General features: G+C 57.2%; 5 protein-coding genes across 5 annotated transcripts; 2 read left to right on the forward strand and 3 right to left on the reverse strand.

The window, feature by feature from the left end:
• Positions 1-273: 273 nt before the first annotated feature.
• BKCO1_1200007 (quinate pathway repressor protein) lies at positions 274-2,988 on the reverse strand (the record flags this gene model as incomplete). Its single annotated transcript, XM_020270585.1, has 1 exon — positions 274-2,988. One exon carries the CDS (start codon positions 2,986-2,988, stop codon positions 274-276), a length of 2,715 nt encoding a protein of 904 aa, XP_020124949.1.
• Positions 2,989-3,573: 585 nt separating this feature from the next.
• BKCO1_1200008 (quinic acid utilization activator) lies at positions 3,574-6,162 on the forward strand (the record flags this gene model as incomplete). The annotated part of the gene is made up of 1 exon (XM_020270586.1): positions 3,574-6,162. The coding sequence occupies one exon, from the start codon at positions 3,574-3,576 to the stop codon at positions 6,160-6,162; it is 2,589 nt and encodes an 862-aa protein (XP_020124941.1).
• An 803-nt stretch (positions 6,163-6,965) lies between these two features.
• On the reverse strand, positions 6,966-8,039 carry BKCO1_1200009 (3-dehydroshikimate dehydratase; the record flags this gene model as incomplete). Its single annotated transcript, XM_020270587.1, has 1 exon — positions 6,966-8,039. The coding sequence occupies one exon, from the start codon at positions 8,037-8,039 to the stop codon at positions 6,966-6,968; it is 1,074 nt and encodes a 357-aa protein (XP_020124942.1).
• An 842-nt stretch (positions 8,040-8,881) lies between these two features.
• Positions 8,882-9,991, forward strand: BKCO1_12000010 (quinate utilization oxidoreductase; the record flags this gene model as incomplete). Its single annotated transcript, XM_020270578.1, has 1 exon — positions 8,882-9,991. The coding sequence occupies one exon, from the start codon at positions 8,882-8,884 to the stop codon at positions 9,989-9,991; it is 1,110 nt and encodes a 369-aa protein (XP_020124939.1).
• Positions 9,992-11,194: 1,203 nt separating this feature from the next.
• On the reverse strand, positions 11,195-13,221 carry BKCO1_12000011 (quinate permease; the record flags this gene model as incomplete). Its single annotated transcript, XM_020270579.1, has 4 exons — positions 11,195-11,596; positions 11,706-12,062; positions 12,122-12,181; positions 12,400-13,221. 4 exons carry the CDS (start codon positions 13,219-13,221, stop codon positions 11,195-11,197), a joined length of 1,641 nt encoding a protein of 546 aa, XP_020124940.1.
• Between the last annotated feature and the right edge of the window lie 158 nt (positions 13,222-13,379).

Genomic DNA, 13,379 nt, shown 5'->3' on the forward strand with positions numbered 1-13,379 from the left:
GGATGTGTGGCGGTTGGGATGCGCGGCATTTGCAGGCAGTGAGGTCACGGAGGGATTGGGAGAGCGAGAGGCCAAGCTGTGGCTGTGGCTTGACCCACGTTGCCACATGCGGAAATCCGGAGCGCGCCCGGGGCCGCGGGGGCCACGCATTTGTCGTGGCCGCCCACGCAGAGCACGTCAACGCCCAAACTTGAACATCATCCATTGCCGTTAGGTATATTGCAGTTATATCGAACAAAAACAAACACGCCCCGCTCCGCTTCGTGCTCCGGCTCATGGCTCCCAGTCGTTGCTCGCATCCAGTCTGGCCTGCACTGTTGGGTCAGTCTCTCCATTCTCGTCCCTGTATGACTTGAGCACCTCTATCCGCATCGTCCGCCGAGGCGCCCGTCTTCCTGTGAACAGCTCAAACTGAGCAAAACCCTGCTCTGGGAGAAGGTCAAGCCCATCCATCGCCACCCATCCTCGGTGGCTCTCGGACCGGATTTGTCGCAGCAGCGGCGAGTCGAGATTGCGGTACGCCAGTTCCACCACAACGCCCCCTGTCGGACTCTTGAACCACTGCAGAGGTAGCGTGAAGTCGGGTGCAGGGCTGTCGCCAACCGAGTTCGTGGGAATGCAAGACACGATGATGGTCGGCTGCCGGCACGACTCGGGCCACGCATCCTCGCGTGATTTGATTATGCCAAAGTGAGTGGGCGGCGCATTCTCCCGCGCCGATAGAAGAGGCGGAGACCCGGTGCCGCTGCCAGAAAGCACGCGTTTGAAGTGAGCGACGAGCTTCTCCGCGTTCGCCAGCGTCCTGTTGTGGATGAAGATGTTCCGCACCCCAAGCTGCAGCAACGCGTAAACTGTTGCTCGCGCCATTCCTCCTGCCCCCACAACCAGAGCCGTGGTTCGAGGACCTACAGCATTCGCTGGAGACAGGCCCCGTCTGATGCACGCCCTGATCCCAATCCAATCCGTGTTTTCCCCATACAGCGCCTTCACCGGCCCGATCTGACTTCGTTCGCGCAACAGGTCAATGTCTTCTGGGATGCTGCCGTCCGGTTTGAGGTTTCGGACAGGAATCAGTGTATTGACCGCTCCTATTGCGCGCGCGTGCCGACTGAGAGAATGCGTGAGCGCTATGATTTCGATCTTGTATGGCTGCCCGACAGAAGAACCGCCGTAGTTTGGGTCTGAAAGTATCGAGTGCGCGTTATTCAGCGACGAGGTTTGGTGGATGCTGTACGTGTGCGGCAGGCCCAAAGCTTTGAACCCGGCCGTGTGCATTGCTGGCGACAAACTGTAGTTGACCTTTGCTCCTATGACGTAGATTCGTAACGGGTCGAAGACGAAGGACGCATAAAGGGCTCGAGTTGCCTCTGCTGAGGTGATGACAGGATGATGCGGTGCATCGATGTTCCTTTCCCGGACAAATTCTTGAAGGGCTGGGTGTGTGACGGAAGTCAGAGTCTTGTTGAAGCACGCAGAGGTGCGGCCGCTGTCGCCGACATTGAAGGCAAGAAGCGGGATGTGAGGGCCCTCCAAGGACGCTACTCTACTCCTCATGTGATGAACGACAAAAGCGTCCTCCGAACGTCCAGCAGGACGGGTGAAGCGAATGAGGTCGCATCCAAGCCTCCTGCCCTTTTCGTACATTTCGACCCAAATTTTGTCGTCCCACCCCGTAGACAAGCCTTTGTGAAAGTCTCCGATGATCTTCGTTGCGCCCTTTGCTATTATTGTCTGGGTGATCAATTGTTCATCGGCCTCGAGGTCCACAGTTGCTAACTCAGGGGCAAAGCGTAGGCCGTGGCGGACAATCTCAAAGTAATCTTCCTCGGGCAATCCCATGTTTGTCCCGCAGCTTGTTCTCATTACATGGTAGATGATGGGCACGACTGTAGTTCTCCGGACAGTGGAGAAAGCCTGACTGATCTGATCCAGTCGCGCTGGGCCAGCAGGGTGAGCCAAACTGCCGTGATCGGCCACCTTGATCTCGAAAGCATCGGCGCCTACTTCCAACTCTTCCATATCCAGGGACGCTGATAGGATGGCTTGAAGAGGTACAGATACAGCATATGTATACGAGCGAGCAGTAGTGGGTACGTGTGAAAGAGGGTAGGCTGATTCTAGGGAGCGGAGAGCCCCTCGGGCCATGATTAGGGTGACAAATTTCAAGAAGTGCCTCTCGGCCCTTTTCAAAGTAAGGAACGAGGCTGGCCATCTTTGTCCTGGGGGTGGTTCTTGGGAAGAGCGAGTACCGCTTGGGGAAGAACGGGAAGACATGTCGTCAATGGAGTGCTCGGGGGAGTCGGAATGAATGGTTTGCTGTTTTTCGGTGTAGTTGTAGAACTCGTAGTTGGAGCATGCGCGAAAGATGGAGCTCGAAGCGCGCAAAAGACTCTCCACTTTGGGCTCATCCCACACCTTGAGGTAGTCCTTGATACTCTTGGAATCGCGCACGATGTGGATTACGGGATGCGTCTTGCTGTACTCCTGCAGCAGAAGCTGGGCACCGCGCTCTATGGAGTTCGTGCCGCAAACCAAGATACAATCTTTGTCGTATTTGGCGAGCACGGTTCTGAGAACGTCGAGTTGGCGTTGATTGTGGGCGGCAGCGCCGTGCGTCTTCCTGTAGCTAGAGCTGCACTGGCCGGCGACTTCTTGGAAAGCATGGTCGGTATCGATGACCCGTCGCTGGAAACCGGCTGAAGCAATGACGGCCAGCGTGGACTTGCCGGTGCCGCGAACGCCAATGAGCACGATTGAGGCGTCGGGAGAGAAACATCGCGGGGCTGCAATCAGCGACTGGGCGGAGACTGGGGTTGGCGGGACGCTTCCTGGGCGCGACTTGGGGGACTCGTAGCGGTCGAAGGAGTAGGCATGGTCTCGCTGGGAGTCGGCGAAGGGCGGAGAGTGGTACTGTCTGGGCGCGGCGGCAATCGGGGCGTCGGCGATGTACGAGTATGGGCGCTTGACGCCTGCTGTCGCGTATGCCATCATGGCCGGCGGTCGGAACGAGAGGAAAGCGCAGTGGTTTCCGGTCCGGGCGAGGGTCGAGGACGGCAGAGAATTGGCTACGGGGCCATCTGGAAGAGCATGCGGACTCGGCGGCGGGAGAGGAGAGAGCAGCGGTGGACGGAGCGGGTGGGCGAGATAGTGGCTGGCGGAGAGCACGGACACGGCAGTAGGTGGGCGGCAGTGGGCGGCGGAGGTCGCCAGCGGTGGAGGGGGAGCAGGCGCAGGTGAGGGCGATGCGGCGGCCGGGTTCCCCAGATCTGTGGGCTGGGTAAGAGCTCTTCCCGCCGGTCTAATTCGCGGCCCAATCCCCAGCTTCCGGCTGTGGAGAGCTGCTTGCCCGCGCGCTCCGACCACCACCCAGCCCGGCCTGTCAACCGCCCGCAACGCGCCTGCTCGCCATGCCGCTGCCGCCTTGAACCCGTCGTGCGTCACCCTCCAATTGCCAGTCCGCCATATCCGCTGACCCCGCCCAGAATGCTGCGCTGCCTGCGCTCTCACCCGATCGAGCCCACCCGACGACCGTAGCATCTCGCCCGCTGGACTGGATGGGACAGACGCGCCGCAATGGCCGGCAACGAGGGAGGAGAGAAGGCGAAACGAAAAGTCCCCAACCCTGCAACCGCATCCCAACCCACCGCCGACACCCAACAACACGGTAATCCCGCTCCCGCAAAGCGCCAGCGCGTATCGCGAGCCTGCGACCAGTGCCGCACTGCCCGCGAAAAGTGCGACGGCATCCAGCCCATCTGCTTCACCTGTGCCTCCTCGAATCGCGACTGCACCTATACCGCCAACCCCAAGAAGCGCGGAATCCAGCCGGGATACATACGGACACTGGAGCTGGCCCTGGCCTGGACTTTTGCCAACGTGCCGGCAAGCGAGGATGCGTTGCTGAGCCTGTTGGTCCAACCCGAGGGCCGCGCCCTGCTGTCCGGGAAGGACCAGGACGGCTCCTACAAGATGCATCGAACATGGAGGAAAAGCGCCTTCTGCCGCGACATAGATCGCGTCCTGTCCGGCGCCGACCCGGTTGCATTCGGCGAGAAGCCAGCCTCCCCAAACTCACCCGACGACGATCAACTGGACGACGCAGATGGGGCATCCGTCATTGCCGCTACGCCCGTTGGACCGTCATCTACGCTGAGCGGCGGCACACAGCTCCACCGCCGGCCTTCTATGGCCGGCGGCTCGGAAAGTTCGCTCCAGCGACGCCTTGAACCTGCACAGAGCCCTGCAGCCATTCCCGGAAACCAGCCGCTCGCTCCGGTGAACAGACCACCTGTTCCACTCCATCCCAAGCTCAGAGTTCCATCGAACCTGTGGCGGCTTTTCGACGTCTACTTTGCCTACACGCACTGCTGGTTTCCTATTGCCGAGAAGCACGACGTGCTCAAAATCTCGTACTCGTATCCTGACGAAGGTCTTGATATTTCCGCAAACAGCCCTGGGTCTGGAGATCATGCAGAACTCTGGAGCATACTGGCTGTCGCTTCCGTCCAGGAGCACGCTGCCAATCCGTCATCCGCCCAACAGAGTGAAGACGGTGCGAGACTGCTACCCGGGGATATTTACAACATAGCCCGAAGTTTGATCCCTAGCGAGCAAGGATCCCATGAACTTGGCCACGTCAAAGCCCTGCTGCTACTTGCCCTGGTCAATATAGGAGGGAGCATGTCTCGTGCTGCTTGGTTTCTCATCGGCTATGCTGCTCGGTTGGTATTCGTTCTCGGCTTGCACAACGCCTTCCAACCTCAGGGTCACTTCCACGCCAATGAAGACCAGAATCCAAGAGGAAAGCATGTTTTCCTGGCTTGTTTCGCGCTAGACACCATTGTGTCTGCCCATCTTGGAAGGGAACCATTCATGAGGCGAGACCACGTCGATCTTGTCGGATTGATCCCAGAGGACGGGCTAGAAGAATGGCATCCTTGGGTTGGCTGCCCTGACTTCAAACCAAGCTCTGCAAATCCGGCTCAGTACAACAGGAGCCCAGTCCACACGATCAGTACCTTCAATCATATCGTCAGACTGCTCAGCATTGTGAATGATGTATCAGTAGGGGTCCTGGATGGTCACTCAGCTTCTATGCATCTGCAGCAGTGGATCGCCAGCCTCCCTCCCACGTTCAAATCGGTACAATCGAGCCAGCTACCACCAGCACCGACGCCTACACTCTTTGGTCTACGACTCATATACCTCTGGACAACAATGGCATTTGCAATTCCGAGTGTCGTGCCTTCTGAAATGGTTGCTGAGTCGTTCCTCAGGTTTGCGGATGCCTTTGGCACTTCCGCTCTTCTGCCAATATTCAGCCCGCTCATTGCTTTGGCAGGTCGTAGTGGTGCATTTGAGAGTCTACCGCCAGACACCAGGTCAAGATGGACCACACTACTGGTAGGATACCGGGATATATGGAGAAAACGAGAAACCACAAAAGACGCCCCGCCCCTGGGTCGTACTTCTCATCCCAGCATCATGGATAATTTTATGCTGGCTCAGACACCATCGGCAAACCCAGTAGGCGGAATCGCTTCGAGATCACCCACCTACCCGTCTCCAATATCCCAATATCCCCCATCGGCACCAGCGGCTTTCAGTCCGCCTCCATTCAATATGAGCAAGAACATGCACGAGACAGCCAGCAATCCACCATTCCAACAGCCATTTGGTAACTTGACGCACCAAATGAGCACGACCGCCAACCAGGCGGCAGATCAATCCACGCACCGTCTTTCTTTCTCACAATCACTTGCAACACCAATTGCTTCCTCCTCGGCGAGTAAAGAGCCAGCCGATCAACGGCCTGCGGTCAAGAATCCAAGCATCAGCAGTCAAACACCCAATTCGGCCATTTACGACGGACCATCTCTTGAGCGCTACCCGTCAGCAGGATCCAATGATCTCGATGCGCTTTTCGACGAATTGGCTACTCTCGAAGGACCGGAGCGGCTAGATAGCCAGCCTCAATTCATGCAGAATCTGGGCTTTGCTCCAGACATGAATCTTAGCGACGTACTAAGCAGCGACTATGGTCAATTTGATCCCATTTTCAATGCCTACTTGCAACATAGTGTGGCGGCTACTCCAGTACCTGGTCAACCAGGTGGAGGACATTCACAAGGAATGGAGGGAAGAGACTTTGACGCTGGGTAACGTCGAAGGAGAAGGTTATGAATATCGAGTCAGGGCGAGCACAACCAAAGCTGACGACCGGCACCGCGACCAAGATACCCCCGAGCTTCATATTATGAGGTTCTACGAGTCGTTGCGCCTGTGGTTGACTAAACACTTCTTAGTGGAGGAGCAATGTCACCAATCCCGCCGGATATCATCCAGGCTGGGTTCTAGAATCAAGCATCAGCATTTGCAAGACGGTTCGGAACTACTTTGTAACTACAGTAACAACGCACCACATCACGGAGGCGTATATTGCTGGAAAAACCTTGTTCTATCGTGTGCAATATTGTTTTCATCGTTTATAGATACAGCCATGTTCCTATCTGATTTCCCAACGGTTGCTTTCTGTTTCATGTACATGAAATTTTTTCTTCCCCTCCTGCCTTGTTTGCTCCCAATTCCATATCGGTCTCGGCTCTGGAGGTGATAGCCGACATCCGGCAGTTGATTACGCACAATCCAATTGGCCGGAGAAGGTCTTTACCGGACTTGAATCTGGGGTGCGAAAAATTGTGGAGACCGGATATGGGCGGCCCGCAACCCCCAGGAATTCCTACCGTCAGCACATCGAGGCATTTCTGGTTGGGCATCCCATCATATGGAAGGGTCTGGAGCATTTGCATGGTTCTGCGGTGTGGGATTTCAACATGGTAGTTTGGATGTGTTTTCATTATTCACCATAGTACTTACAGGTATTGGCCGTTACAGACACCATTTCCCATCTGTATGTGTTTCTGTCCGCTGGACTCTTTTTTTTTTTTGTTTTTTTTTTGAGTTCGCTACAAATTGGCCCGTTCCTGTTCTGGCTCAACATCTTGCGACGACTGAGGCAGGTCACCGTCCACCAAATTCAAGTCCTCCACCAATCTTGTCCAGGATTCGGCCGCCCGCTTGGCCAGCCTCGCCGGCGTCTCCGGGTGCTCATCAGCCATGCAACGGTTAAACAGCTCCATGCTGACCCAGCCCTCAATCCCCAACCCGTTGAAGATGGCATCGCAAATATCCCGCACCGGCAAATACGCCCCATGTGCCTCCTCGCGATAAAACAACCGACAGTTGCGGCTCCAGCTCATCCTCGCCGGCTGCTCCGCATTGTAAAAATCATGCCCCGCTAGCAGCGGCTTGTCGAGCCTCTCCGCATCCACAACCTGCACATACACGACCTTCTTCGGGTCAACATCCCGCAACAGCCTCGCGACCGACTCCTTCACCGCCGCCTCGGCATCGGCCGCAACGCCTCCTTCGGCCGCGGGATCCGCGTATATGCGCCCCGCGATGTTGAAGCTGTCGAGACAGAGGCCGAAATTCGGGCGGTCGACGCGCTGGACGACCTCCCAGCTCTCCTCCCAGGTGTCGACGTGGGTGCCCCAGGCCAGGGCCTCGTAGGCGAAGGTCACGGGGGGGTTTTCCCGGGCACCCATGTCGGCGACTTCGCGCAGGTCGCTCACGATCAGGTCCATGTCGCCAGACACCTGGTCGCGCGGCAGGAAGGAGGAGGGGATGGCGACGACGGTCGTGTGCAGGCGCTTCGCGAGCGCGAGCCAGAGGCGCATCTTCTCGATCCGCATCGCGTGCTCGATGCGGTCGCGCAGCCCTTCGTAGTGCATGAAGGGCTGCAGGCAGAGGACGGTGATGCCGCGGGCGGAGCAAAGATCGTGGATTTGCGTGGCGGCAAGGAGCTGGTTGTCGGGCGTGGCGCCGCCGGGCATGGCGGCCGCCAGGTATTCGAGATCTTCGTGGAAGAGCTCCAGGCCCCGGAAGCCGTGGAGGGCGGCCTGGTCGAGTTTATTGGGCAGCTCGTGGACCCAGGCTCGGCCGAGCGACATGGAGGAGATGGCTTTGCGGCAGGGCATTGTGGGTGGTGGGGATGCTGGTTGCTGATGTCCGAGAGAGGGGTGGTGGCGCGAGGAGGCGGTCACCTCGCAGTTTGTTGAAGGGCGGCTGAGTTCTGATAAATTGACAGATACTTTGTGTGACGGGGGTTGAAGACGGATGGTTCAAATGACGAAGCTCAACGCAAGGGGGTATCGATATCTGGGATGGAAGAGATGAAGACGGGAGAAAGCGAAGGGGCGGTGTTGGTAGGGGATCGAGCTGTGCGTGTCTGCGACTTAAGATGGGCGATGGGAGATAGCATCATCCACTCGGAAGAAGGGTCCGGTCAGCGACGGCTCAAGTCCTAAGCAGCTCAGGGATCGCGAGCTGGGCCGCGTTGATGAGCATTGAGATGGCTACATCCAAGCATTGCGGGGAACGTTCTGCCACCACGTTATGCTAAACGACAGATTTCCTCGCGCGACAAACTGGTCCTTTTGTTGTTGTGGTCGTCGCGGCCTTCCGTGCATGTATCGGCGCAGCAGCCGAAGCCAAGGAGCCCGTTTGTCTAGCCTCTCAGGCGGGTGTTGCAGAAGGCAGTGTGGAGGGGATGAAGTCTTATCCGAGACGCCACCCCGGCGAACGTCATATGCCGCGCCACCCTTGCCACGCCTCCGGTCCTCATCACACACGCACGCCCGGCCATGTGCGGAATCTGCGCGCCATCTGTGGGGTTAGACATTTGCAACGGCTGACCGTTCCCCGCACGCTCGGCCCCGAAATCTGGGGAAGTTTTCATCACGTTAAATCCGAAGCCTGGGATTGGCGCACTGGGGAACCCTGTTCACTTCACTTCACCCATGCTCTTGCTAACCTCCTCATGGCTCCAGCTCCGCCACTCAAGATCGCAATCATCGGCGCCGGCTTGATTGGGCCCAGACACGCGAACACCGTCGTCCAGGACCCAAACGCCGCCCTAGCATGCATCGTCGACCCCAGCCCAGCCGCCAAACAGGTAGCAGCCACTCTACAAACCCCCCTCTACCCCTCGGTGCAAGCCATGCTCTCCTCCCCGCATCGTCCTGACGCCGCCATCGTGTGCACCCCCAACCACACGCACGTCCCCGTGTCCACCGAGCTCCTCTCCAGCGGCATCCACGTCCTCTGCGAGAAGCCCATCTCCACCTCCATCGCGAGCGGCCAGGCCCTCGTCGACCTCGCATCACGCCGCAACCTGCACCTGCTCATCGGCCACCACCGCCGCTTCAACCCCTTCGTCGTCGCCACCAAGCGCATCCTCGCCCACCCCACCCACTCCCTCGGCCAAATCACCGCCGTCTCGGGCCTCTGGACGCTGCGCAAGCCGCCCGCCTACTACGACGCGCCGGCCGCGTGGCGGCAGAGCGCGTCGAGCGGCGGGCCGGTGCTCATCAACCTCATCCACGACATCGACGTGCTGCACCACCTGCTCGGCCCCGTCGTCGGCGTCGCCGCCTTCGAGGCGGCCAAGCGCCGCGGCCACGCCGCCGAGGAGGGCGGCGCCATCATCCTGCGCTTCGCCAGCGGCGTCGTCGGCACCTTTGTCCTCTGCGACGCCGTCGCCAGCCCGCACGCCTTCGAGCTGGCCACGGGCGAGAATCCGCTGTTCCCGCCCACCAGCGCCGACGTGTATCGCATCTTCGGCACCGAGGCGACGCTGAGCGTGCCGGATCTGGGGAGGTGGGCGTATGCGAGCGGGAGGGAGAAGTCGTGGCGGAGTGAGATGGTGAGGGAGACGCTGAAGCTGGAGGAGCTGTTGGGGGAGGACGAGAGGACGAAGGCGCCGTTTGAGTTGCAGGTGGAGCATCTGGTGAGGGTGGTGAGAGGAGAGGCGAGCCCGGTTTGTAGCGGGGCGGATGGGTTGGCGGCTGTGAGGGTGGCGGAGGCGGTGAGGGAGGCGTTGAGGACGGTGGGTGTGGTGCATGTCAACCAGGATCGGCCAAAACTATAAGTGCTGGTATGGCAGAATACTGAATAATGTATATGCTATACATGCCGATGAGCTCTATATCTGCACGGTGGTGCGGTGCAGTGGGTAATGCTCATCGTTACAAACATTTCGCGTGAATGGTCCGTTCAAGGTCACTGCTTTCGGCCACCGCTGTATCGAGACATGTCCATCCTTGTTCGTGCAGCCAGGCTTGGAATATAGAAGACCTCTACGCGTGTGAGGTTTGCGAGAAATTCCTCTCGCCCTGCACTTGGACTCCGGGCAGCATCATCATGGGCGATCAAGCATTCTGGCGCTTTTACAGCGCAAAGGCCGAGATTGTCGCAGCTCAGACCCCTGGGCCCACAGGATGTCCCTTACAGCAACGTCGCGACGATCGAGGGATCCTTGAGTAGCCACACATAGTAAATCAAGTGAATTACAACCTTATCACCGGGCTCCGGGCCTAACACATTCTACTTTCCATTGGGTTATGCGTTCATCAAGAAAACTACCATTCACCCTTTTCACTTTCTCTTTCCACTTTCTCTTTTTACATCCAGTCTACTTTCTTCAAGGTTGTGCGCTGGGCCCGAGTCCTCTAATTGAGACACTCTGATCAGTCTGGGTGCCCTGGAATCTGATAGCTTTAGCACTGGCAATTTTCATGGGTATGCGGTTTGCACACGATAACCAGTCGTCGGTTTGGGAAGGAAAAAACGGTTGGGATAGGTTGCTTGCATTGGTTCATAGGAATGGTAGATGCAGGAGCATCATAAGCAAAGGTGCGTTCAATCCCCATAATATCCTTCTTTAAAACAAAAACGGAGAAACAAATACTATGCTGTTAAGAGATACACGTGAAAAAATGATACGGCGCTGGTAACGTCACATGTAGATATCCATGTCTTTACGTTTTGATAATCAATAAGCTGAGGAATTCATCTAGATGTGAGCATGTAGAGAGCGTTAAGGCACTCCCATCAGGTCGTAATACTCATTTCTCAAGTATGTTGCATGCATTTCTGTCTTATATGATCCACATGCACAACAATAACAAGTATATATAACACGAAGCTGGAATTTAGGACGCAGCAGCGATTATTATAATCAGTAGAAATTCGTGAGCATAAATTATTACTATAGCTTGAAATTTCCTCTCCCAAACATTATTCTCGTCGCGGTCATCAGTAGACATACAGTTCTGAAGTAGTCTGCCAACCCTCAGACATTACTATCCACCTTCTCAAGGAATTCCTGCTTAGTCTTCTCCGTAGTAAGACCAGCACCAACAGCGTCATTTCTGAAGCTCTCCTCCTGCTCTCTAAGTTCCTTGATGATGGTAGAGTGGGCTCTGCTCTTAGGGTTGATCTCAAAGAGGCGGTCCATGGCCTCCAACGGGACACCCTTGGTTTCCGGGATGAGGAAGTAGACGAAGAGGGCCGAGAGGATCATGAGAGAGGCGAAGAAGAAGTAGACGCCGTACTCCATGGTGAGGAACATCTGAGGCGTGAAGCGGCTGATAATGAAATTCCAGAACCAGTTGTTCGCCGCCGTAGATGCTTGACCGAGGGAACGGGTGTTTCCGTCGAACATCTCGCTGTTCAAGATCCAAGGTGTACCGTTCTTAAAGCATGTTAGTACCGAAAAGAGCATGAGGGATTGTGGGGATGGTGGTTTGGGGGGTATGGGTTTTCTTTTCTTTTGCAGGCGGCTTGAGGGCTTGGCGACTTACCCAAGAAGGAGTGTAGAACGCAGTCCACAGATAGAAGAAAAACATTGCGGCGATGCCACCACCGCTAAGGCCTTTGCCCGAGTTCGTAGTGGCACTGCTTGAGTTGACACCGGCGAGCTTGATATAGGCGCCAATGAACCACATGCAAGCCGATCCGCCGATGGAGCCGATGAGAAGCATAAGCCGACGTCCAACTTGTTCGACAAGGAAGAAGAGCCAGATGAAGGTGACAACGGTCTTGACAACGCCGAAAATCCCGGTTGTGAGGAAAGATGCGTTTGTCCCATCAAGTCCAATGGACTTAAAGACCGTAGGAGAGTAGTAGTTGATCGCATTGATGCCACTTCCATTTTGGAGCTTCACGTGATTTAGTACAGTGTTCATTGAAAGGGAAAAGAGGGTGGTGGAGGACATACCAGGAAGAGCATCCCACCGAGGAAAAAGCGCCATTGGACCTTTTTGGAGCGGCCGACAGCCTGTTTTCTGTGTCAGCAAGATTCCTTATACATGACTTAACATAGTAGTGTAGTTCTTCGGTCTACAAAGCATGTTCAGGCGTAGTCGGGGGGGATGAGGTTGCCCAGATCTGCACCACCAGCAACGCTAACCGAAAAAGGAAGCCGAGGTTGGGCCGGCCCGCGAGTGTCCACGGCGCCGGGAAACCTTAAGCAAATGGAAGGAAAGTAATGCTTACCTGGAACGGCTTCCAGAAGCCAATGCCGATGCTGGAACGCTGTTCCTCAAGGGCGGCATCGATGAAAGCGACCTCCTCGACCATGTACAGGTCATCGGCGGGCAGGTTCCTGATCCAGCACAAGTTGCGCATGGCTTCCTCGCGCCTGCCCTTTTGGAAGAGCCAGCGCGGAGACTCGCGGATCCAGACGCTTCCGAACAGCAGCAGGCCGGCGGGGATGAGCTGGACGGCGAAAGGGATGATCCACTGAGTGTGGCTCGGGGCCATGGTCTCGCTCAGTCCATAGTTGATCCAGAAGCCGACAAGGCCGCCGATCTGCCAGCCAGCCTCGTAGATGCCGACAAGACGGCCACGGACGGCGGGCGGGGCAAGCTCCGAGATGTAGATGGGGGTCATGTTGGAGGCGCCGCCGACGCCGACGCCGGCCAGAACACGGCCGCCGATGATGAGGCCGAGACCGCGGTCGCCATTGGCGCCCAACATCATGCCGGCGCCGACGATGAAGATCAGCGAGAAGAGCTGCAGGGAGATGCGGCGGCCGAAGAAGTAGCTGCTGATGTAGGCGAAGAGCGAGCCGAAGAAGGCGCCGGCCTGGTAGACGGAGACGATGTTCGCCTTGACTAGAGCTAGGTGGTCCTTGCTCATCGACTCGAAGCCGAACTCGTCGACGAACGAGGGCAGCGACAGGGTGGTGCCGATGAAGGCGCTGTCATAGCCGATGGTGCACGAGGCGAACGAGGCGATGCAGGCACAGGCGTAGACGCGCCAGTTGTAGACGGCCTTGGGCGTGGGCCGGTCCTCGACGAGCGAGAGGACACCCATGATGGCCCGAGAGAGACGACGAAAGGCGAGGTGGTGGCCAAAAGGAGGGAGACCGAAGCCGGAGAAAACTCTTCACGCGCGTCTGGCAAGGGCGCGAGAGGTGGGGAGATGGTGCGGAGGATAGAGATGAAGATGGGGCAGGGGAGCGGTGGACGAGG

Source organism: Diplodia corticola (genome assembly GCF_001883845.1).
Source record: "Diplodia corticola strain CBS 112549 chromosome Unknown scaffold120, whole genome shotgun sequence".
Classification (NCBI taxonomy): domain Eukaryota; kingdom Fungi; phylum Ascomycota; class Dothideomycetes; order Botryosphaeriales; family Botryosphaeriaceae; genus Diplodia; species Diplodia corticola.